Below are 17,064 nucleotides of genomic sequence, written 5' to 3' on the forward strand. Positions count from 1 at the left end.
ATTACAGGCTGCTGCATCTGACTGTGTCACTTCTTAACATTTATGCCTAGTGTTCCACTACTGGAACGCTAATTATATGGGAGTTATTTATATCCTACTGATCAAGGTCATTGTCAAGGTCTGATTGCAAAAATTAAAAAAAAAATGCAAACTTAGGCATAAATGGATTAAGTTGCAGAGGACTGTGGTCTCAATGCGTGTCCTTCACTGGCCCTCTGGTGCCCAAAGCATCTAATCAAATGTTCACCTTGGGATCTACTATCCAGATGGGGAGTGAGCCTGCACCTAAGGAAACAGATGTCGTATATATGCGTATGTGTGAGGAAGCCCTGAACCCCTGCCCGCTCCAGGCTCATTCTCACCTCCACCTCATCTTCCCACTATCTCTGTGGAAGTCCTGGCTGATCTCAGGCTCTCACTCCAGATGGCCCCTCACTGCAGGGTCATCAGTTGAGTACCTGCTGTATAGATTAGCTCACAAGGCTGGGGAAACTTAAACGAGTCTTTCCCTTCTCTGGCCTCAGTTTCTCCATCTGTCAGTGAGGGCTGGGTGGGTCTGGGTGATTCCAAGGGCCCTTTGAGCTGACTGAAGTTCTTCAAGTTCGTCGTTGTAAGGCCCATCCCTGCCCGCCGCCAGTGGCTGGTCAGGGGTGGGAGTCTTCTTGGAGAAGTTCTGAGGATGAAAATCCTGTTTGACTTCCTCCTCCTCCTCACAGCAGACTTCCCTCCTTAACTTCCCTAGGGAAGGCAGCGGGGCTCCCGGGGCCCCAGGAGTCTGCAGGAAGAGTCCTTACTCCAGCATCATTAAAAGTTCAAGTGGCTCCCCCAAGGGCCAAAGAAGTGCCAGGATTCATTAGACCTGCTGCCCCCTGAGCCCAATTTGTTTGAAGGGAATGTTTAGCCTTTTCATCTGGTGAGGGTTTTCATTAAGAGTTTGAGGCCTCCCTGAGAGAGCTCAGCTCAGATTGAGGTCAGAGGGGGAAGGGTCCCTGGAGGTCACCTTTTGCCCTGGGAACTCTGCAGAGGAGACAGGCTGGGTCAGGGGAAGGGGTTTGCCCAATGTCATGGGGGAGGTGTTGCCAGAGCTCAGAGAACCAGCCTTGCGGTGTCTGCAGATATTCCTCCAGGTGGCAGGTGGCGGGGAGATGAGCACAGACCCCAAGGAGCCTGAGGGGAGGGGCTGAGGACTCAGCCTGGAGGGATCCTGCACAGCCAGACGCAGAACTGGGGCTTTGGGAGCCCCACTGCATGTGAGGAAGAGCTTGGAGAACAGCCCAGCATGCCCATAGCAGAAAGGGTTGCCCAGGGAGAGTGGGAGCACCTGTCGCTGAGGCCCGTGAGCAGGATGGGATGGTGCCTCCCAGGAGGACCAGAACAGATTCAAGCCAAGGGGGTGGGCTTGGAGGGAGAGTCAGTGACTGCTCAGATCCTGCTGCTCTGTAAATGCTCCACTAGGCAGGAATGGCATTCATCACTGCTGGGCAGGGAAGGTGTGACAGAGCAAGGAGCACGCCATTATGGCCAGTTGAGACTGTTGAACTGGGAACCAGGAGGCCGGGCCTGTGCCTGCCCTCTCTGAGCTCAGTGGCCTCCTTCCTGCCTCCCAGCCGCCTTGTGATGACACCCTGACCCTCCTGCCTCCCAGGACAGGCCGGATGGAGGACCTCCCTGGATGGTGAAATCTGCCTGTGGCACCTCCCTGAGTTTCTCAAGCCCACTGAGCTCTGACAGAGCCTGACTCAGCCCCAGAGAGCTCTACAGGCCACAGGACCGGGAACCCCAGACCCTCAGATGACAATGTCTCCCGAGTCCTGGAGTCCACTGCAATGATATCAATGGCAAACGTGTGACGGGAGCTGACGTTGCTGTTTATACATCTCCTCTCCTTTAGCCCTCAGCACACCGTGCGGGGAAGGAACTGTTACCAGCCGTTTATAGAAGAGGAAACAGGATGGAGAGGTCAAGCAACCTGTGCACAGTCTCAGAGCTAGTGAGTTGTGTGGCTCCAAAGCCCGTGTGCTTCATCTCTGTCCCTCAATCTCTGTGAGAGGAGACGGAAGCCCGGAGAGAAAAAGTCACTGAGCCAGACGGTTTCTTTCCTCTAGACTCAGGGCTCCTCCCTCAACCAGATCCAGCCTGACAGCTCCTGTGTCTCCACCCAGCCTCCCTGCCAGGCCTCCCCAGAGTTCACAGCGGCGTGGCCTCGCCCTTGGACAGCAGTTGCAGTCCAAACAGACTGCCCACATTTCCTGGCTGCTCTCCAGCCCGCAACGGAGACAACAAAGTTTAGTGACAGAGAGGGCTGAGCGGAGGCTGCTGAAAGGGAGAGAGGAGTGAGAAGCGCTGGGTAGGGGCTGTCTGGTTTGCAGATGCCGGACCTCGTGGGGAGCACGACCCTCACGGGATGGATCACAGGTGCTGCTGTGGCGGTCCTGCTGCTGCTGCTGCTTCTGGCCACCTGCCTTTTCCATGGACGGCAGGACTGTGATGTGGAGAGGAACCGTCCAGCTGCAAGGGGAAACCGAGTCCGCTGGGCCCAGCCTTGGCTTTTCCGGCACCGGGGCCACCTGGGCCATCACCATCGCCATCATCCTGGCCACATGTCTCACGTGTCGCATGTGGGCTTCCACCACCACCATCACCACCCCCACCATGCCCCTCACCACCTCCATCACCACCACCACCACCCCCGCCACGCTCGCTGAGGCTGCCGCTGTGGGTTCCTGTGGACAGCAGCTGTCCCTGCCTGCCATCCATTCCCAGGACAAGTGGACCCCATGTTTCCATGGGGAAGGATGCATCTCTGGAGGGAAGGAGGGGAACGATTGCCCGGGGCCTGCCTGGGCTGCATTTGCATGCTATGCCCCACGGTACTCTGGCAGCAGAGAATGGAGGAACACTGGGGCCTGCTACGCTGAAGAGTTTGGGGAGTGGAGAGCAAGAGTGCCTCTTTTGTGACTGTGACTCCCAGTGAGCCCCAGAAGTGACAAGGGTGTCTTGGCAAAGCCAGGACACAAGTGGATGTGAAGCACCCATCTTGACCTCCTCATCAGGCCGCTGGAGGCCTCTGGGAGAGGCCCTGAGAATGTCCTTTTGGTTTGGAGAAGGCAGTACGAGGCTGCACAGTCAATTCATCGGTGCTTTAGTCCAGGAAAATAAAAACCACTAAGAAGCTTTTGTGAAGAGACTCTTGATTGCAGCATAGCAGGCGGGAGGGAGGGAGCTGCCCGGCCTGCGACCTCATTGCCCTGGGACCTCCCTCTCTGATGGAAAGTGTGTGTCTGGAGCAGGCAGCTTCTGTCTGGGTCTTAGGGGCTGGTTGTGGCGTGGGAAGAATTGGGTGGGCTCTGTCTGAGCTCTGAGGGAGGATTCGGGGTTTGCACAAAGCCCTGCCCACAGAAGGTCCTGTGTGCACCAGCAGGGCTTTGGCCTTCTGTGGGACAGTCCAGGGCCTTGGGGACAGGAAGGTTGGAGCGGCTAGGAGGCTGGCTCCCCAGGGCTCTGCCCCTGTAATCTTTTCAGCCCACATCCAGGGCCAGCTGAGCTCTGGAACTGGAGGAAGCCCCACCTACAGGCTGTCTTGAATTCAGTTTCCTTGGTAACTGGATCAAGGTTTATTCTCCAGGCCTTGCATCTCCAGCCATGCTGCCCCAGCTGGTGCCTGTGCACGGTGGGAGGGCTGGGAGGGAGCAAGTGGAGTTCTTTAGGTGCTGGGGTGCAGGGTGTTGGATGGCCTTAGGAGAATGCTGGGGTCTCAGTTTCCTCTTCTCTACAATGGGGTGGGTAACAGAGATGTCCCTTGCTGAAGCCTGGAGGTTCGTTGGAATATGCTCTATGAAAGCTGGTGGTATCCACAGTGAGGAAGGAAGTCTGGCTCTGAGACCATCAGCCTGTGCCTGTGAGCTGAGGTGGGAAGTGGGGCCGGCGAGACAGTGGGGAGGGGCTGGAGAGCAAGCCAGAGAGTCAGGGGCCTGGTGACTCACCGGAACAGAATGTGCTCTTTCCTTTCTATTTCCCAGTGGAGTCTCTGTGAGGGTTGGAGGAGGAGGCAGGGGGAGGCAAATTCACACTGATTTCTCCCGCCCTGGGTTTCTGGGTGGGGAAAGTGGACCCTAGGCAGTGATGCAGTGTTGATTTTCTCTGCAGTGGCCTCAAATCCACCCCCTGTAACCCAGGACCTCTCCATCCCATGCCTGGATTCCTGCCACAACTCCTCCTTCTGTTCCCCCAGCCCTGCCCCTTTTCCAAGCATCTCCATGCTGATTTCACAGACGAATCAAAGAAGGGGAAGAGGTTCCCCTAAAGCTCAGAAACAGGAAAGGAAGCCTATGCAGGGCAGGAGAGAACCTGCTGAATGATCGGCCTTTATTTCAGTTTAAAAATGAGGAACCAGCTGGGCGCGGTGGCTCGTCTGTAATCCCAGCACTTTGGGAGGCCGAGGCTAGTGGATCACGAGGTCAATAGATCGAGACCATCCTGGTCAACACGGTGAAACCTCATCTCTACTAAAAATACAAAAAAATAGCTGGGCAGCGTGCCTATAATCCCAGCTACTCAGGAGGCTGAGGCAGGAGAATTGCCTGAACCCAGGAGGCGGAGGTTGCGGTGAGCCGAGATCGTACCATTGCACTCCAGCCTGGGTAACAAGAGCAAAACTCCATCTCAAAAAAAAAAAAAATGCGGAACCACTCAGGCACTCTGCAGGCGGCCTACAGCTGCATGTACCTGCAAAGAACAGCTGATGAGAAGTCAAAGGAACAAACGTTCAAGCTTGACACACAGTCCCCTGGTGCCCTCTATCACCCCAATTAAGGAGGTGATGTTGGTAACTCAACCTGAAACCACAGGCCCCTAGATCATCCCATCATCTCCTTCCCTCTGCTTCTGGTCGTCCCAGTTAATAAAAATAATCCAAGTAATCTGCTTCCTGTCACAGCCTACAGCCTTCTCCATGTGGAGGAGAAGCTCAGGGCCCAGATGGTCCCATCATCTCCGAAAAGGGACAGATTGAGAATATGACAGGCCATGGTTTGCTCTGAAAAGTTGCTCTCCCATTCTGTGCAAAGTGCTGGTATCCTAATGTGGGTCCTAAAGAAAGTTCCCTTGGGCCTTGGAGAAACGAAAAGGATCCGGGCTGTGTGACCTTGGGCCGGCCCTCTGCCCTTTCTGGGACTCTGCACCCAGATCAGTAAAACTGCAGAATCAGATGACCTGTGGTCCCATGGCACCTGGAAAGGGCACTGAGCTAGGAGTGGAGGGAGGCTGGTCCCTCCTCAGCCACTGGTACTCCAGTTAACATGGCTAATTCAAAATGGGCTACAGGGAGGTCATTTAACCTCTATGACCGTAGGATCTTTATCTATAAAATGGAGACTATATCGCTACACAGGGTTGCTGGGAAGGTTATCAGATCACGTCTGGTGAGGTCCCTGCCTGGAGTTACTGTTCTCACTACTCTGTTTCCCAGAATATGGACAGAGTGGGGCTAATGGCCCAGTCTCCTTTCTGGAAGTGGTGATGGTCTCCAGAGGTGTTGGGTGTGAAGGGGCTCTGACATGGCAGACTAACTCAGTCACCTGGGCCTAGCTTATTTCCCTGACCTCCTGGCAGGGAGCAGGGTGGAAATGGCTTGGGGCGCGCACGGCGGGGCAGGATAACTCGGGTTGGACAGCTGCTAAGTGGGTCCTGGGCCCTCCTCACAATTGGCGGAAGGAATTCAGGAAGTGCTCTCAGCTGCTCAGACATCTCGGAGCCAAGTTCCAAGCAGGACAACGTGGAGGCTGCGGCACCCAGGGAGGAGTGCCATGGTCCCTGGGGCGACCACCAGGCCAGGGGGCTGAAGTACTAGGTGCAGCCAGGGCTGGCCCTCAGGGAGCCCAGGGTAAGTCTTCGTAGTACAAGAGTGTGAGCAATGGGCTGAGTGGGCAGCAAAGAGGGCAGGTAAGGCCAGCACCCAAGAAGGTTTCTTCTGGGACCTCCGGGTAAGGAGCCCTACAGTCATGCGCAGGGCAGGGATTCCCGGGGAAGCATGTGATACTCTATCTAAACTGCATGCTCCCAGCGCCAGGCAGAAAAGGAGGCCAAATACAACCTGCCCCCTCCTCCAGCCCCCGCTGAAGGCCCTGGTGCCTGGGGTGACCTGTGAGTGCCCCCTGCCTTGCTCAGAGCTGGTGAATGCCTTCCTCCCTCCTTGTGTCCCTGCCCCCAGCACAGGGCCAGGAGCTGGGGAGGCAGTAGATAGGCCTATTGAAGCACTGGCCCAAGGTCCCTCCTGGGGAGGAGCCCGGCTCCTCCCGCATCCACAGTAGGGGCAGTATTTTGTCTTTGGCCTGAGTGTAACTTGCTCTTGAAATCCGTAGGCGTCACCGGAGGGCCAGGGCTGGCTAGGCTCTCTGTGCAGCGTCTTCTGACCCCTCCTCTCCACCTCCTCTGTGTCTAGGGAGTCTGTTCTCACGTCTTCCAGGGCAGTGCTTCTTCTAGAAGCTGACATGGAGCTGACCACAGCTCTTGGAGACCTGGCCTGAGGCATAGAAAATAGAGATTATCTGAGATTTGAGCAGTGGGGTCACGTGGCAGTGCCGGATGGCCTGGAGCAGGAGCGACCCAGGGACTCAGAGCAGCGTCTTCTTAGGAGACAGAGGGAGAGCACCAGGCCCCTGCCATCACCAAGAGCCTCCTGTTCTGGATGGGAGCGAAGGCTTCAAGAGGACCTAAGGTTGCTCAGCGGGCCATGGAAACGGCAGTGATTGGGGTAGTGGCGGTACTGTTTGTGGTGACTGTGACCATCACCTGTGTCCTCTGCTGCTTCAGCTGTGACTCGAGGGCCCAGGATCTACAGGAGGGCTCTGGGAGCAGCTTCACGGTGGCCACATTTCGCCAAGAGGCTTCTCTTTTCACGGGGCCTGGTCGCCATGCCCAGCCAGTGCCTAGTGCCCAGGACTTCTGGACCTTCATGTGAGGCCTGAGTCCCTATGATTTGCTATGCTGATGGGTCAGACTCACCTGCCCCTCAGCAAGCCTTCCCTGGCCTACTATCCCTCCCAGGACCGCCTCCCACTCCTTCCCCTTCGTAACCTGTGAACTCCCCATCTCCTCTCCCACCCCAACCTTCTGTGCCCTCCAGCCTGTGGGATCCTTGGTATTGGAACCCCCGAGCCCAGCTGGAGTCAACCCACAGGATGGGGCTTAGGAGAGGTCTGAGGAGTGAGCGAACAGACACAGCGCTGGACTGCAAGGCCGCTGGGTCTGCTGAGCTACACCAGGAACTGAAATACTACTGGAATTTATTGTAGGCGGTGTGCCTGCGACACTGATCTATTGCCACCTGAGGACACAGCACCCTCAAGTGGACATTTTTGGAAACTGCTTCTTTCTTGCTCTCCTAATTGATTCCTTTTGCACATTGCACAGAACTCAGCCTCGAGGCCTGCTCCCTGCCATTTGCCTGAAATCAGCCCTAAAATTCTGAAGAGCTGCTTCCTGGGAACAAATGATTTACTTTAGAACTGAAAATGTATATCCTTTTACGGGCCTTTCCAAATCTGATTTGGAGAGAAAATAAGAGCCACAGAAAGCACAATGTTTTATTGAAAGGAAAGCCAGAAATCTGATTTTTAAACATATTTTTAACGTGTTTTGTATTGCTATATTCTAACAGGTCACTTCTATTCTTAGAGAACGTGACTTGTGTTACCCGGGAGTGACAGAAAAATCAGGAACTGAAAGATAATTCCAGACAAGTTGAAATGTTGTTACATTCAGAGCATGTAACAAAGCTCTTGTTTTATCACAAAGAAAGAAATATTCAGTTTTTATTAATAGAAAACCCATTCTCCTGTGGCCATGGAATAAATGCCGTGCTGTAAAGAGTTTGGTTTGAAAGGTGCAAAATCGCCAGCCTCCTGGCTCTTATGTCTGTATCCAGCCCTGAGTAGATGGCTCTCCCAGGAGCTGTCTGTTGAGGGGGGCAAGATTATGCTTTAGGGGGGCTCTGGCCTCTAAGGGTGTCCAGACAGGCTGCCTTTGCCATGTGGCTGCCACAGGAAGGGCTCTCAGAGAGAGTGGCTTGGAGTTGGAGAGGTATACCGGGAAGGCGCCAGAGGGATGGGGAAGAGCATAGTGGGCGGGGCTCAACTCAGGCCTCAGAGCTCCTGGGACCATGTCCTGGACACTGAGAAGGCCAGTCCCCCACACAGGGCCTTCACAGATGCACAGGGAAGGGACCTGGCATGTGGGGAGGCCCTGGAGACAGAGGGAAGACAGAGGGAAGAGTGGGCTGTATTCTTTAAAAGTCAACACTGAGGCAAAGTTTGGGTGCAAGACATTTATCAGGGATCATCTCCTGTAAGGGGAAGTATCCAGTCCAGCTTGGCCGTAGAGACCCCCCACCCAGGTGGCGCTAAAGGAATTAAGAAGCAGACACCCAGATAGAACAGCAAAGTGAATGGGACTATCCAGAGGCCAAAAACCCTCTCCTCAGCCTTCCAAGCCAAGAGCCTCAGGGGCTGACAGCATTCCGGACTAAGGGCCTCAAGCAGACTCTGACCCACATAGTTAGTCTCTCTGAGCAGGTGATTATTATTAACAGCAGGTGTCCTGTGTTTTCTCATAGACCCAAGATAAACAAGGTAGGCAGCTGGTGCCTGCTTACCACTGATCGCAGACAAACCAGAAAGTATTCTCCACGAGGGAGCCACGGGAGCAGGGTCACATATTCCGTGCTTAGAGAATTGTTTTACAGGTGTATGGTATGCATATACTGTTGTGCTACTCTAGAATGCCCCAAGCAGTTTTCCACTCGGTGGGGGGGCAGCTAGGTTTTCCTTGCCATGGTTCTTCTTAGCAGACAATGTATTTTATCATAGCCTCAGCATTTGTCAGCAGGGAAGAAGGAAGAAGCAGGATCGGGTAGAGGAAAAAGTCAAACCTTGATACAGGCCCTTAATATCCCCACACGTTTGCTCTGTTTCTGAGTCCCTCTCCCTCCCCCAGGGTCTAACCTTAGGCAGGGCAGCTCTCTGCAGGCCTTGAAGTCCTTCCTTTCTATTTTATTATTTTAATTTAATTTAATTTTAGGAGATGGGATTTCACTCCGCCACCCAGGCCGGAGTGCAGGTGTGATCATAGCTCACTGCAGCCTTGAATTCCAGGGCTCAGTCGAGTCTCCTGCCTCTGCCTCCTGAGTAGCTGGAAGCATAGGTGCATGCCACCATGCTAGCTAATTAAAAAAAACCCTTTTCTTCTAGAGATGTAGTTTCACTATGTTGTCAAACCTAATCTCAAACTCTTCGGCCTCAAGTGATCCTCCCACCTTGGCCTCCCAAAATGTTGGGATTACAGATGTAAGCCATTGCATTTGGCTGAAGTCCTTCCTTGAAAGGGGACCTGGCAGCACATCTCCACAGGAACCCAGTAGGGTCCTGTTCTTGGAATAGCCTAGACTGGTCAGAGGTGGGTTCGTATGTCTAGACACAAAGAAAAACCTGGGCACAGGAGACCCATGTGGGGAGAGATGGCTGAGCAGGATCTGAGAGGGGAGAAGAGTGGGCCTCAGCCTCCCTCTCCCCTCAGCCAGAGTCAGCTCTGCTCCAGCTCCGGCACCCTTCAGCGGGAGCCAGGCCCAGCACTCTGCTCTTGTACTGTGTGGTCACAGCGCTCACCAGGTCGGTCGGGAGAGTCTGCAGGCTGGAATCACATGGATGTGAAAACCAAGTGCTGGTGGAGAGGGCGTGGGGAGGGAGCCTGGCCTTCCTCTGCAGGAGACAGGCTGTCTGGTGAGCCCGGCACGCTCTTCATTTGTTCATTTGCCCATCTGCCCACCCATCCATCTACTCCTGGAGTAGATGCCACCTCACTTACCCATGCATTCATTCACTTACTCAGTAAACACTGGGCACTGACTGTGTATCCAGCCCTGCCAGGGAACGAGGGGGTCAACTGGACATTTGGACCTCGTGAACTCCTAGATAAGGCTGCAGATAACACACTCTAGGTGCTCGTGGCGGAAGGGAGTGGAGCTGGGAGGAGGAGGCCTTGTGAGTTGAACTTGGAGAAGAGAGGGGACTTCAGAAAGCAGAGTTTGGGGGAGGTACTGTGGGCAGGGGGAGCAGCATGAATGGGGGTTCCGAGTTCATGTGGGGGAAGGGGGTCTGTGGCTCAGCTTGGCCAGGCACAAGGAAATGAGGCCGGACAAGAGCCAGCTCCTGGGGAAACGCTTCTGGCCGCATCTGGTCCGGCATGTTTCCGACACAGGGAGTAGAGAGGCAGGCTTGCTTGAGTCAGGCTGGCAGGCCCAGCCTCTGGAGACACATGCATCATGGCAACATGCTATTGCTGCAGGGAGGGTGGCTTCTGTATCAGGAGCTGGCGGGAAGGTCCTCCGAGGACGCTGGTGGGGCCAGCCCCACATGGAGGTGGATCCGAGAAGCTCCCAGAAGAGCAGGAAGTTAGAAAAAAAGAGGGTTGCCAAGGCCAGTACCCCAGAATGGGCTGACAAAGAGAGGGGCCAAGGAGAAGCAACTGGAGAAGGGACGGGAAGGTGGGGAGTGTGGGGACCAGAGAACTGGGGGGAATGGGGTTGCCAGATTTGACAAAAAGATAAGACATCCAGTTAAATTGGAATTTCGAACAGGCAACAAATATGTGTCAGTATGAATATGTCCCATACAACATTTGGGACATGCCTACACTAAAAATTCTTTGTCTATCTGAAATTCAAGTTTAACTGGGCACCCTGCATTTGATCTTGCAACCCTGTGGAAGTGGGAGGGGGAGGGGGTCCTGAGAGAGCTGGTCCACTGCGGGAGAGCACAGAGGGCTGGTCAGGGGAGCGGAGATGAGGTCCTGCGCTTTGTAGCGTGGTGGGTGATGGCGATGTTGGTGAGGACGCTTTGAGTGGAGGGAAGTGAGCAGCCCCCCATACACACTCACATCAGATGTGCATGTGGTATGTATGTGGTGTGTGCATAAATTGTATGTGTGTAGTGAGTGTGTGTGGTGTGAGTGGATGTTGTGGTGTGTTTTTGTGTGAGTGTGGTGTGTAAGGTGTATGTGTGTAGTGTGTTTTTTGTATGTTGTGTGTTTTGTGTGAGTGTATGTGGTGTGTATATGTGGTATTAATGTGCGTATGGTATATATGTGTAAGACGTGTGTGTTGTATTTGTGTGGTGTGTTTGAGTATGATGTGTATGTGGTATGTGTAGTGTGTGTGTATGTGTGTAGTGAGTGTGCATGTGTTTTTGTATGCTGTGGTGTGTGTGTGTGTTTTGTATGCTGTGTGTGTGAGCTGTATGTAGTGTGTATGTTTTTGTATGCTGTGGTGTGTGTGAGCTATATGTGTGTAGTGTGTGTTTTTGTATGCTGTGTATGTGAGCTGCATGTAGTGTGTGTGTGTTTGCTGTGGTGTGTGAGCTGTATGTAGTGAGTGTGTTTTTGTATGCTGTGTGTGGTGTATGTGTAGTGTGTGTGTTGGTATGCTGTGGTATGTGTGTGAGCTGTACATTTGTAGTGTGTTTGCTGTGTGTGTGAGCTGTATCTGTGTTGTCTGTATGCTGTGGTATGTGAGCTGTGTGTGTTTGTATGCTGTGTATGTGAGCTGCATGTAGTGTGTGTGTATGCTGTGGTGTGTGAGCTGTATGTAGTGAGTGTGTTTGCTGTGTGTGGTGTATGTGTAGTGTGTGTGTATGCTGTGTGTGTGTGAGCTGTACATGTGTAGTGTGTGTATGCTGTGTGTGTGAGCTGTATGTGTGTTGTGTGTGTGTATGCCGTGGTATGTGTGAGGTGTATGTGTGTAGTGTGTGTGTGTATGCTATGGTGTGTGTTGGTCCCAGGTGCTCCTGCCATTCTCCCCATTATATGGGAAGCAGGAGGGGCCCAGCAACAGGGCAGTGGAAGCCTCTTCCTGTGACCCCAAGGGCAGGGGGTGGGCTTGCAGGGACAAGACTGAGGCTGATGCCAACATGTAGCAAAGCCGAGAATGCTGATCTGGTGGCAGTAAGGGAAGTGGCTGTGCAAGGTCACCCTGGAATCTGGGGCAGAGCCACACTTGCACTGAGGCTCCCAGCTTCCAAATTCATTCTACTCCTATTGCTGGTTCCATTTATCAGACTCTTAGGACACACCAGGCACATTGTGCTTCCTCTGTGTCCTCTCATGAGTGCACACAGCAACTCCATCACCACCATTTTACAGATGAGGGAAACGAGCCCCCACGAGGCACTTTGGGTGAATACCAAATCTGCAGAAAAATGCTAAGTTTCATTTTCCTCCATAGGTGATATCTGCACCCAGCCAACTCTCAGGGACCCAGTTCATATCTTCAGGAGGACAGGAGCCAGGGGATCTGATTTGCCACAGGTTCACCTGAGCAAAAGGCACCTGCATCTTCCCCCTCCCCCAGAAGGAGTTTCACTCTTGCTGCCCAGGCTGGAGTGCAATGGCTCGATCTCATCTCACTGCAACCTCTTCCTCCTGGGTTCAAATGATTCTCCTGTCTCAGCCTCCTGAGTAGCTGGGATTACAGGTGCCCACCACTACACCCAGCTAATTTTTGATATTTTTAGTAGAGATGAGGTTTCACCACGTTAGCCAGGCTGGTCTCGAATTTCTGACTTCAGGTGATCCTCCCACCTTGGCCTCCCAAAGTGTTGGGATTACAGGCATGAGTCACTGCGCCTGGCCTTTTTTTTTTTTTTTTTTTGAGATGGAGTTTTGCTTTGTCGCCTAGGCTGGAGTGCAATGGCACGATCTCAGCTCACTGCAAAAGCGATTCTCCTACCTCAGCCTCCTGAGTAGCTGGGATTCAAGGTGCACATGACTTCCCCTGGCTAATTTTTGTACTTTTTGTAGAGATGGGGCTTCACCATGTTGACCAGGCTGGTCTTGAACTCCTGACCTCAAGTGATCCACTGGCCTCGGCCTCCCAAACTGCTGGAATTACAGGTGTAAGCCACGGCACCCGGCCCCATCTGCATCTTTAACTTGAAGAAAAAGCAGGTCTTTGCCCTCTGCAGTTCTAATGGACAGTCCAGGAAGCCTCCCCTAGAGAGTAAACTTCTGTGGAGGGCTGGAATTAAGGGTTAACAGACATCAGTTCTGACCCAGCCCACTTAAGGCCTTCCTAAGGCTTTGCACCTGCAGAGATACAGGCTGTGCCTCTCTGAGCAACAGGCCTTGCTTCCCCTTCACCTCCTGGGGCTTCTATCAGCTTCGCGTGGGGCAAAGGGCAGGGAGAACCCTGCTCAGTTCTGTCTCAGCCCCACTGGGATGTGGAAAAGCTAATCTGAGCCCCGCCTCTGCCACTCACTTGCTGGGCCTCAGTTCCCCTGGCTGTATGGAGAAGATGAGAATCCCATCCTGGCTTCTCTAGAGGATGCGTGAGAGTGAAGATACTGGGAACCCAGCTCTCAGGAGCAGGCAAGGGAAAGAGGCCCCCGTCCCTCCCCGCTCCAACCTTTGCCCTGCTCTTTCCACGCATTCCTGGACCTGAAACAAGGATGGTGTTTCTCGCTGGGACAGGCTGGGTTCTGGAATCTAGGAGGCCTTGAAACAAGATGTTTTCCAAAATAGTACCTTAAGGGAAAGCACTTGTTCCAGGGAATAGAAAAGGGTCTTTGTACCTTGCCAGGTCCCTATTTCCCTGAGGACATGACACTTGAAAAAGCAGACCCAGTTGGAGACAGAGACGTGCACCCCCTGCCCCATGCCTCCATCCAGCATATTCTTAATAGTGAAAGTTAGAAACCACCTCAACACCAACAGGAGAGGGCTGGGCTGGCAAATTCCAGCACAGCCACAGAATCAAACACTAGGCAGGCATAACAACGAGGTAAATGTAAACTCATTCACCTGGAAGGGCATTTATCATGTGTTGGTAAATTAAAAGGAAATTAGAGGACCATAAATGTGGCTGCACACTTAGACTCATAGAAGATGATGTGGAGAGCTGTATGCCAAGGTGTTGACAGACTGTTGTCTCTGGATGGATGGATTGTTTCTGCATTTTATTTTATATTTATTTATTTATTTGAGATAGAGTTTCATTTTTTTGCCCAGGCTGGAGTGTAGTAGTGCAGCCTCAGCTCACTGCATCCTCCATCTCCCAGATTCAAGTGATTCTCCTGCCTCAGCCTCACAAGTAGCTGGGATTACAGGCATGCACCACCCACCTGGCTAATTTTGTATTTTTAGTAGAGATGGGGTTTCTCCATGTTGGCCAGGCTGGTCTCAAACTCCTGACCTCAGGTGATCTGCCTGCCTCAGCTTCCCAAAGTGCTGGGATTACAGGTGTGAGCCACCGTGCCTGGCCTGTTTGTGCATTTTAAATGTTTTCCCTTTATGTTTATCTGAAGTTCTCAAAATGAGTGATTTGCTCTTGAATAAGAAACAGCAAGAACCTTACAAAGGAACAAAAGTTATTTTAAAAATTAGAAAACAAACCAACTCCAATCTAAGATAGAGATACAAAAACACAGGCATGGACCCAGATGGGGCAGACGAATTTCTCAGAACAGATACAGTGATCATACACACACACACACACACACACATACCTGCCTAATTCACATGGCTGAGGTAGGCAAGGCTGGGGAGTTGCAGGGGGTGGGGGTTTGCCAAGTTTCCAGAAACACTGGAGTCTGGGTGTTGGGGTGGCTGCTGGAGCTTCTGGGCAGGCTGGGTGGGCTAAGGAGAGTAGAGGGAGCGGCCAGGGGCTCATGAGCCTGAGTGGCAGGCCTGGCTGTACCCACACCCAGCCTTCACCTCCTGGGACAGGGCAGGGCTCCTAATCCCAGCTCCCCAGTGCAGGCAAGGCTGAGGAGCCTGTCAAGGCAATTCTTCCCCATCCCAGCAATGGAGGGAGACAGCAGGGTCCACAGCTGGTTGGGGGGCTTCCTGGCAACCACTTCCAGGCTGAGGCCTTGCTAGCTGCCTAGAGACTCCACTTAGGAAGCCAGGCCTGTGGTGGCTCATACAGGGTCCCTCTGTCCTTGTCCTTCTGACATGCAGGCACAGCCATAGCCCTGCCACCCACTTGCTGGGCCTGTTTCCTTGGCTGTACAGAGAAGAGAATTTCATCCTGGCTTGTCTAGAGGATGTGTGAGAAGATACCTAATTCACATGGCTGAGGTAGGCAAGGCTGGGGAGTTGCAGGGGGTGGGGGTTTGCCAAGTTTCCAGAAATGCTGGAGTCTGGGTGTTGGGGTGGCTGCTGGAGCTTCTGGGCAGGTTGGGTGGGATGGGACCTGGCCCGAGACAAGGGGTGGCTGCCTCCTATTTCAGGTGCCAGTTAACTGGCTCACCCCATGTCCTCCATCCCCACTGTCACTGTCCTTGCGAAGACTTCACCATGTCATCCCCTCATGGGCCTCCCTGGCCTCCCCTCACCCTGCCCACCCAGCCAACAGAGGGCTCTTTATTGGACACACAACGAACTCGTTAGAGGGCTACTGGGCAGGCCTCAGTTCCCACCTTCAGACTTTGCTATTTGTGGTACACATAATAATGTTTCCTCAAAGATGTTCGTGTCCTAATCCCTAGAAGCTGAGAAAATGTTGCGTTCACAAAGGGGAATTAAGATTGCAAATAAATCACAGTTGCCAATCAGTTGACCTTAAATAAGATTATCGCAGCTTATCTGGGCAGGCCCAATGCAGTAAAAAAAATGCCTCTTCACTGTGGAGGAGGAGGGCAGAGGAATCAGGGGTGATGCGAGAAAGACCGGAAGACAGAAGCAGGCCACCAGCCAAGGAGCGTGACACTTTCTAAAAACCAGACTGGAAAAGACAAGGAAATGCTTTCTCCCCTGTTGCCTCTAGATGGGAACACATCCCTGCCAACATCTTGATTTTAGCCTAGTGGAATTCTATTTTGGACTCTGATCCCCAGAACTGTAAGATAATGCATTTGTGTTGTTGTATGCTACTAAATTTATGCTAAGTTGTTATGGTAACAAAATATTCTTAGCTCAACTATTAGTGCTCACAAAAACTTAGCCTTGAATTAGCTCCTCCAGTTAAATCTATTCCTGGCCGCCAAGAAACAAGAAAGGTGGCCTCTGAGCTGGTGAGGTCTTAGAGCTGAAGAAGGCTGTTGGGTCTGCAGGATGAATGAGCTGACCACTTTAGAGATAGGGATGGGAATCAGAAATTACACTTCTTAGTGTGAAGGATGAGAGTGATAACGTGGCAGTTGTCAGGCCCTGCACCAGGTGTTGGAGAACGTGCAAACCCAGCCATCCTATCCTTCTCTACAGAAACACCCACACGAGTATGTCCAAGGATGTTCTTACAGTGTTGTTTCCATTAGGAAAACATTCCAAAAATCCAAGTACCCATCAGTTGGGAAATACATAAAGATTATGATACAGCCACCAAAAAATGGAATAATAGGCAGCCATTACAAAAATGTACTGACTTGGAAACTGCCTTCTCTAGAGAAAAAACAGCAAGTTACAGAATGGTCTCATTAAAAAAAAAAAAGCAAACATTTCTCCTCAAGAAAACTAAGAATAAAAACCTCCTAAATTACACATATGTATGTGTGTGTGTATGAACCTAGGCAAAAGTCAGGAAGGATGTGATGGCCTCTGTGGGACAGGCTTGGAGGAAGGAGGAAGCTTGCTTTTTATTTCTCATCCTTCTGTCCTGTTCCACCTTATTTAAACAAGCATGTGTTGCTTTTTATTACAATGTTAAAAGGAAAAATCCTTGGACTAAACTTTAAATTCAACAGTTACTTGAGCAATTACAATGATTTAAAACAAAAAGCAGTTTGGGAACCAGGCAGTCCCCAGAACCAAAACAGGTTCCGAGAACTCTGGCCAACACCATGATTTGGCAGCATTTACAGATAGAGAACAGACGTGAAGATAGGGAGACAACTTCATTGGTTACAGCTTAATTGGTTAATTAGTTCTAGCTAAATGTTTTACCTTATTCAACTCAGCTGACCTAGTGTAATTCATTAAGTTCAGCTGTGTGACTTACTGAAACTCAGCCATTTGCAAGAATGTATTCCCGAATTAATTAGCTTCATTAAGCATGATGGCTTCATATGAGTTTGGTTTGCT

At 52.1% G+C, this 17,064-nt stretch overlaps 2 protein-coding genes across 2 annotated transcripts; both read left to right on the forward strand.

The window, feature by feature from the left end:
- Window positions 1-2,308: 2,308 nt before the first annotated feature.
- HRCT1 (histidine rich carboxyl terminus 1) lies at window positions 2,309-3,169 on the forward strand. The gene has a single exon (XM_078371994.1). It carries the CDS (start codon window positions 2,370-2,372, stop codon window positions 2,703-2,705), a length of 336 nt encoding a protein of 111 aa, XP_078228120.1. The 5' UTR covers window positions 2,309-2,369; the 3' UTR covers window positions 2,706-3,169.
- Window positions 3,170-5,739: 2,570 nt separating this feature from the next.
- On the forward strand, window positions 5,740-7,884 carry SPAAR (small regulatory polypeptide of amino acid response). Its single transcript, XM_035251834.3, has 2 exons — window positions 5,740-5,881; window positions 6,440-7,884. The coding sequence occupies exon 2, from the start codon at window positions 6,686-6,688 to the stop codon at window positions 6,956-6,958; it is 273 nt and encodes a 90-aa protein (XP_035107725.1). The 5' UTR covers window positions 5,740-5,881; window positions 6,440-6,685; the 3' UTR covers window positions 6,959-7,884.
- The last annotated feature ends 9,180 nt before the right edge of the window (window positions 7,885-17,064 follow it).

Source organism: Callithrix jacchus, chromosome 1 (genome assembly GCF_049354715.1).
Source record: "Callithrix jacchus isolate 240 chromosome 1, calJac240_pri, whole genome shotgun sequence".
Lineage (NCBI taxonomy): Eukaryota > Metazoa > Chordata > Mammalia > Primates > Cebidae > Callithrix > Callithrix jacchus.

What these genes read in the sequence shown, in the direction of transcription:
- HRCT1 (XM_078371994.1), top strand. Translation starts at nt 2,370, where the DNA reads ATGCCGGACCTCGTGGGGAGCACGACCCTCACGGGATGGATCACAGGT.
- SPAAR (XM_035251834.3), top strand. Translation starts at nt 6,686, where the DNA reads ATGGGAGCGAAGGCTTCAAGAGGACCTAAGGTTGCTCAGCGGGCCATG.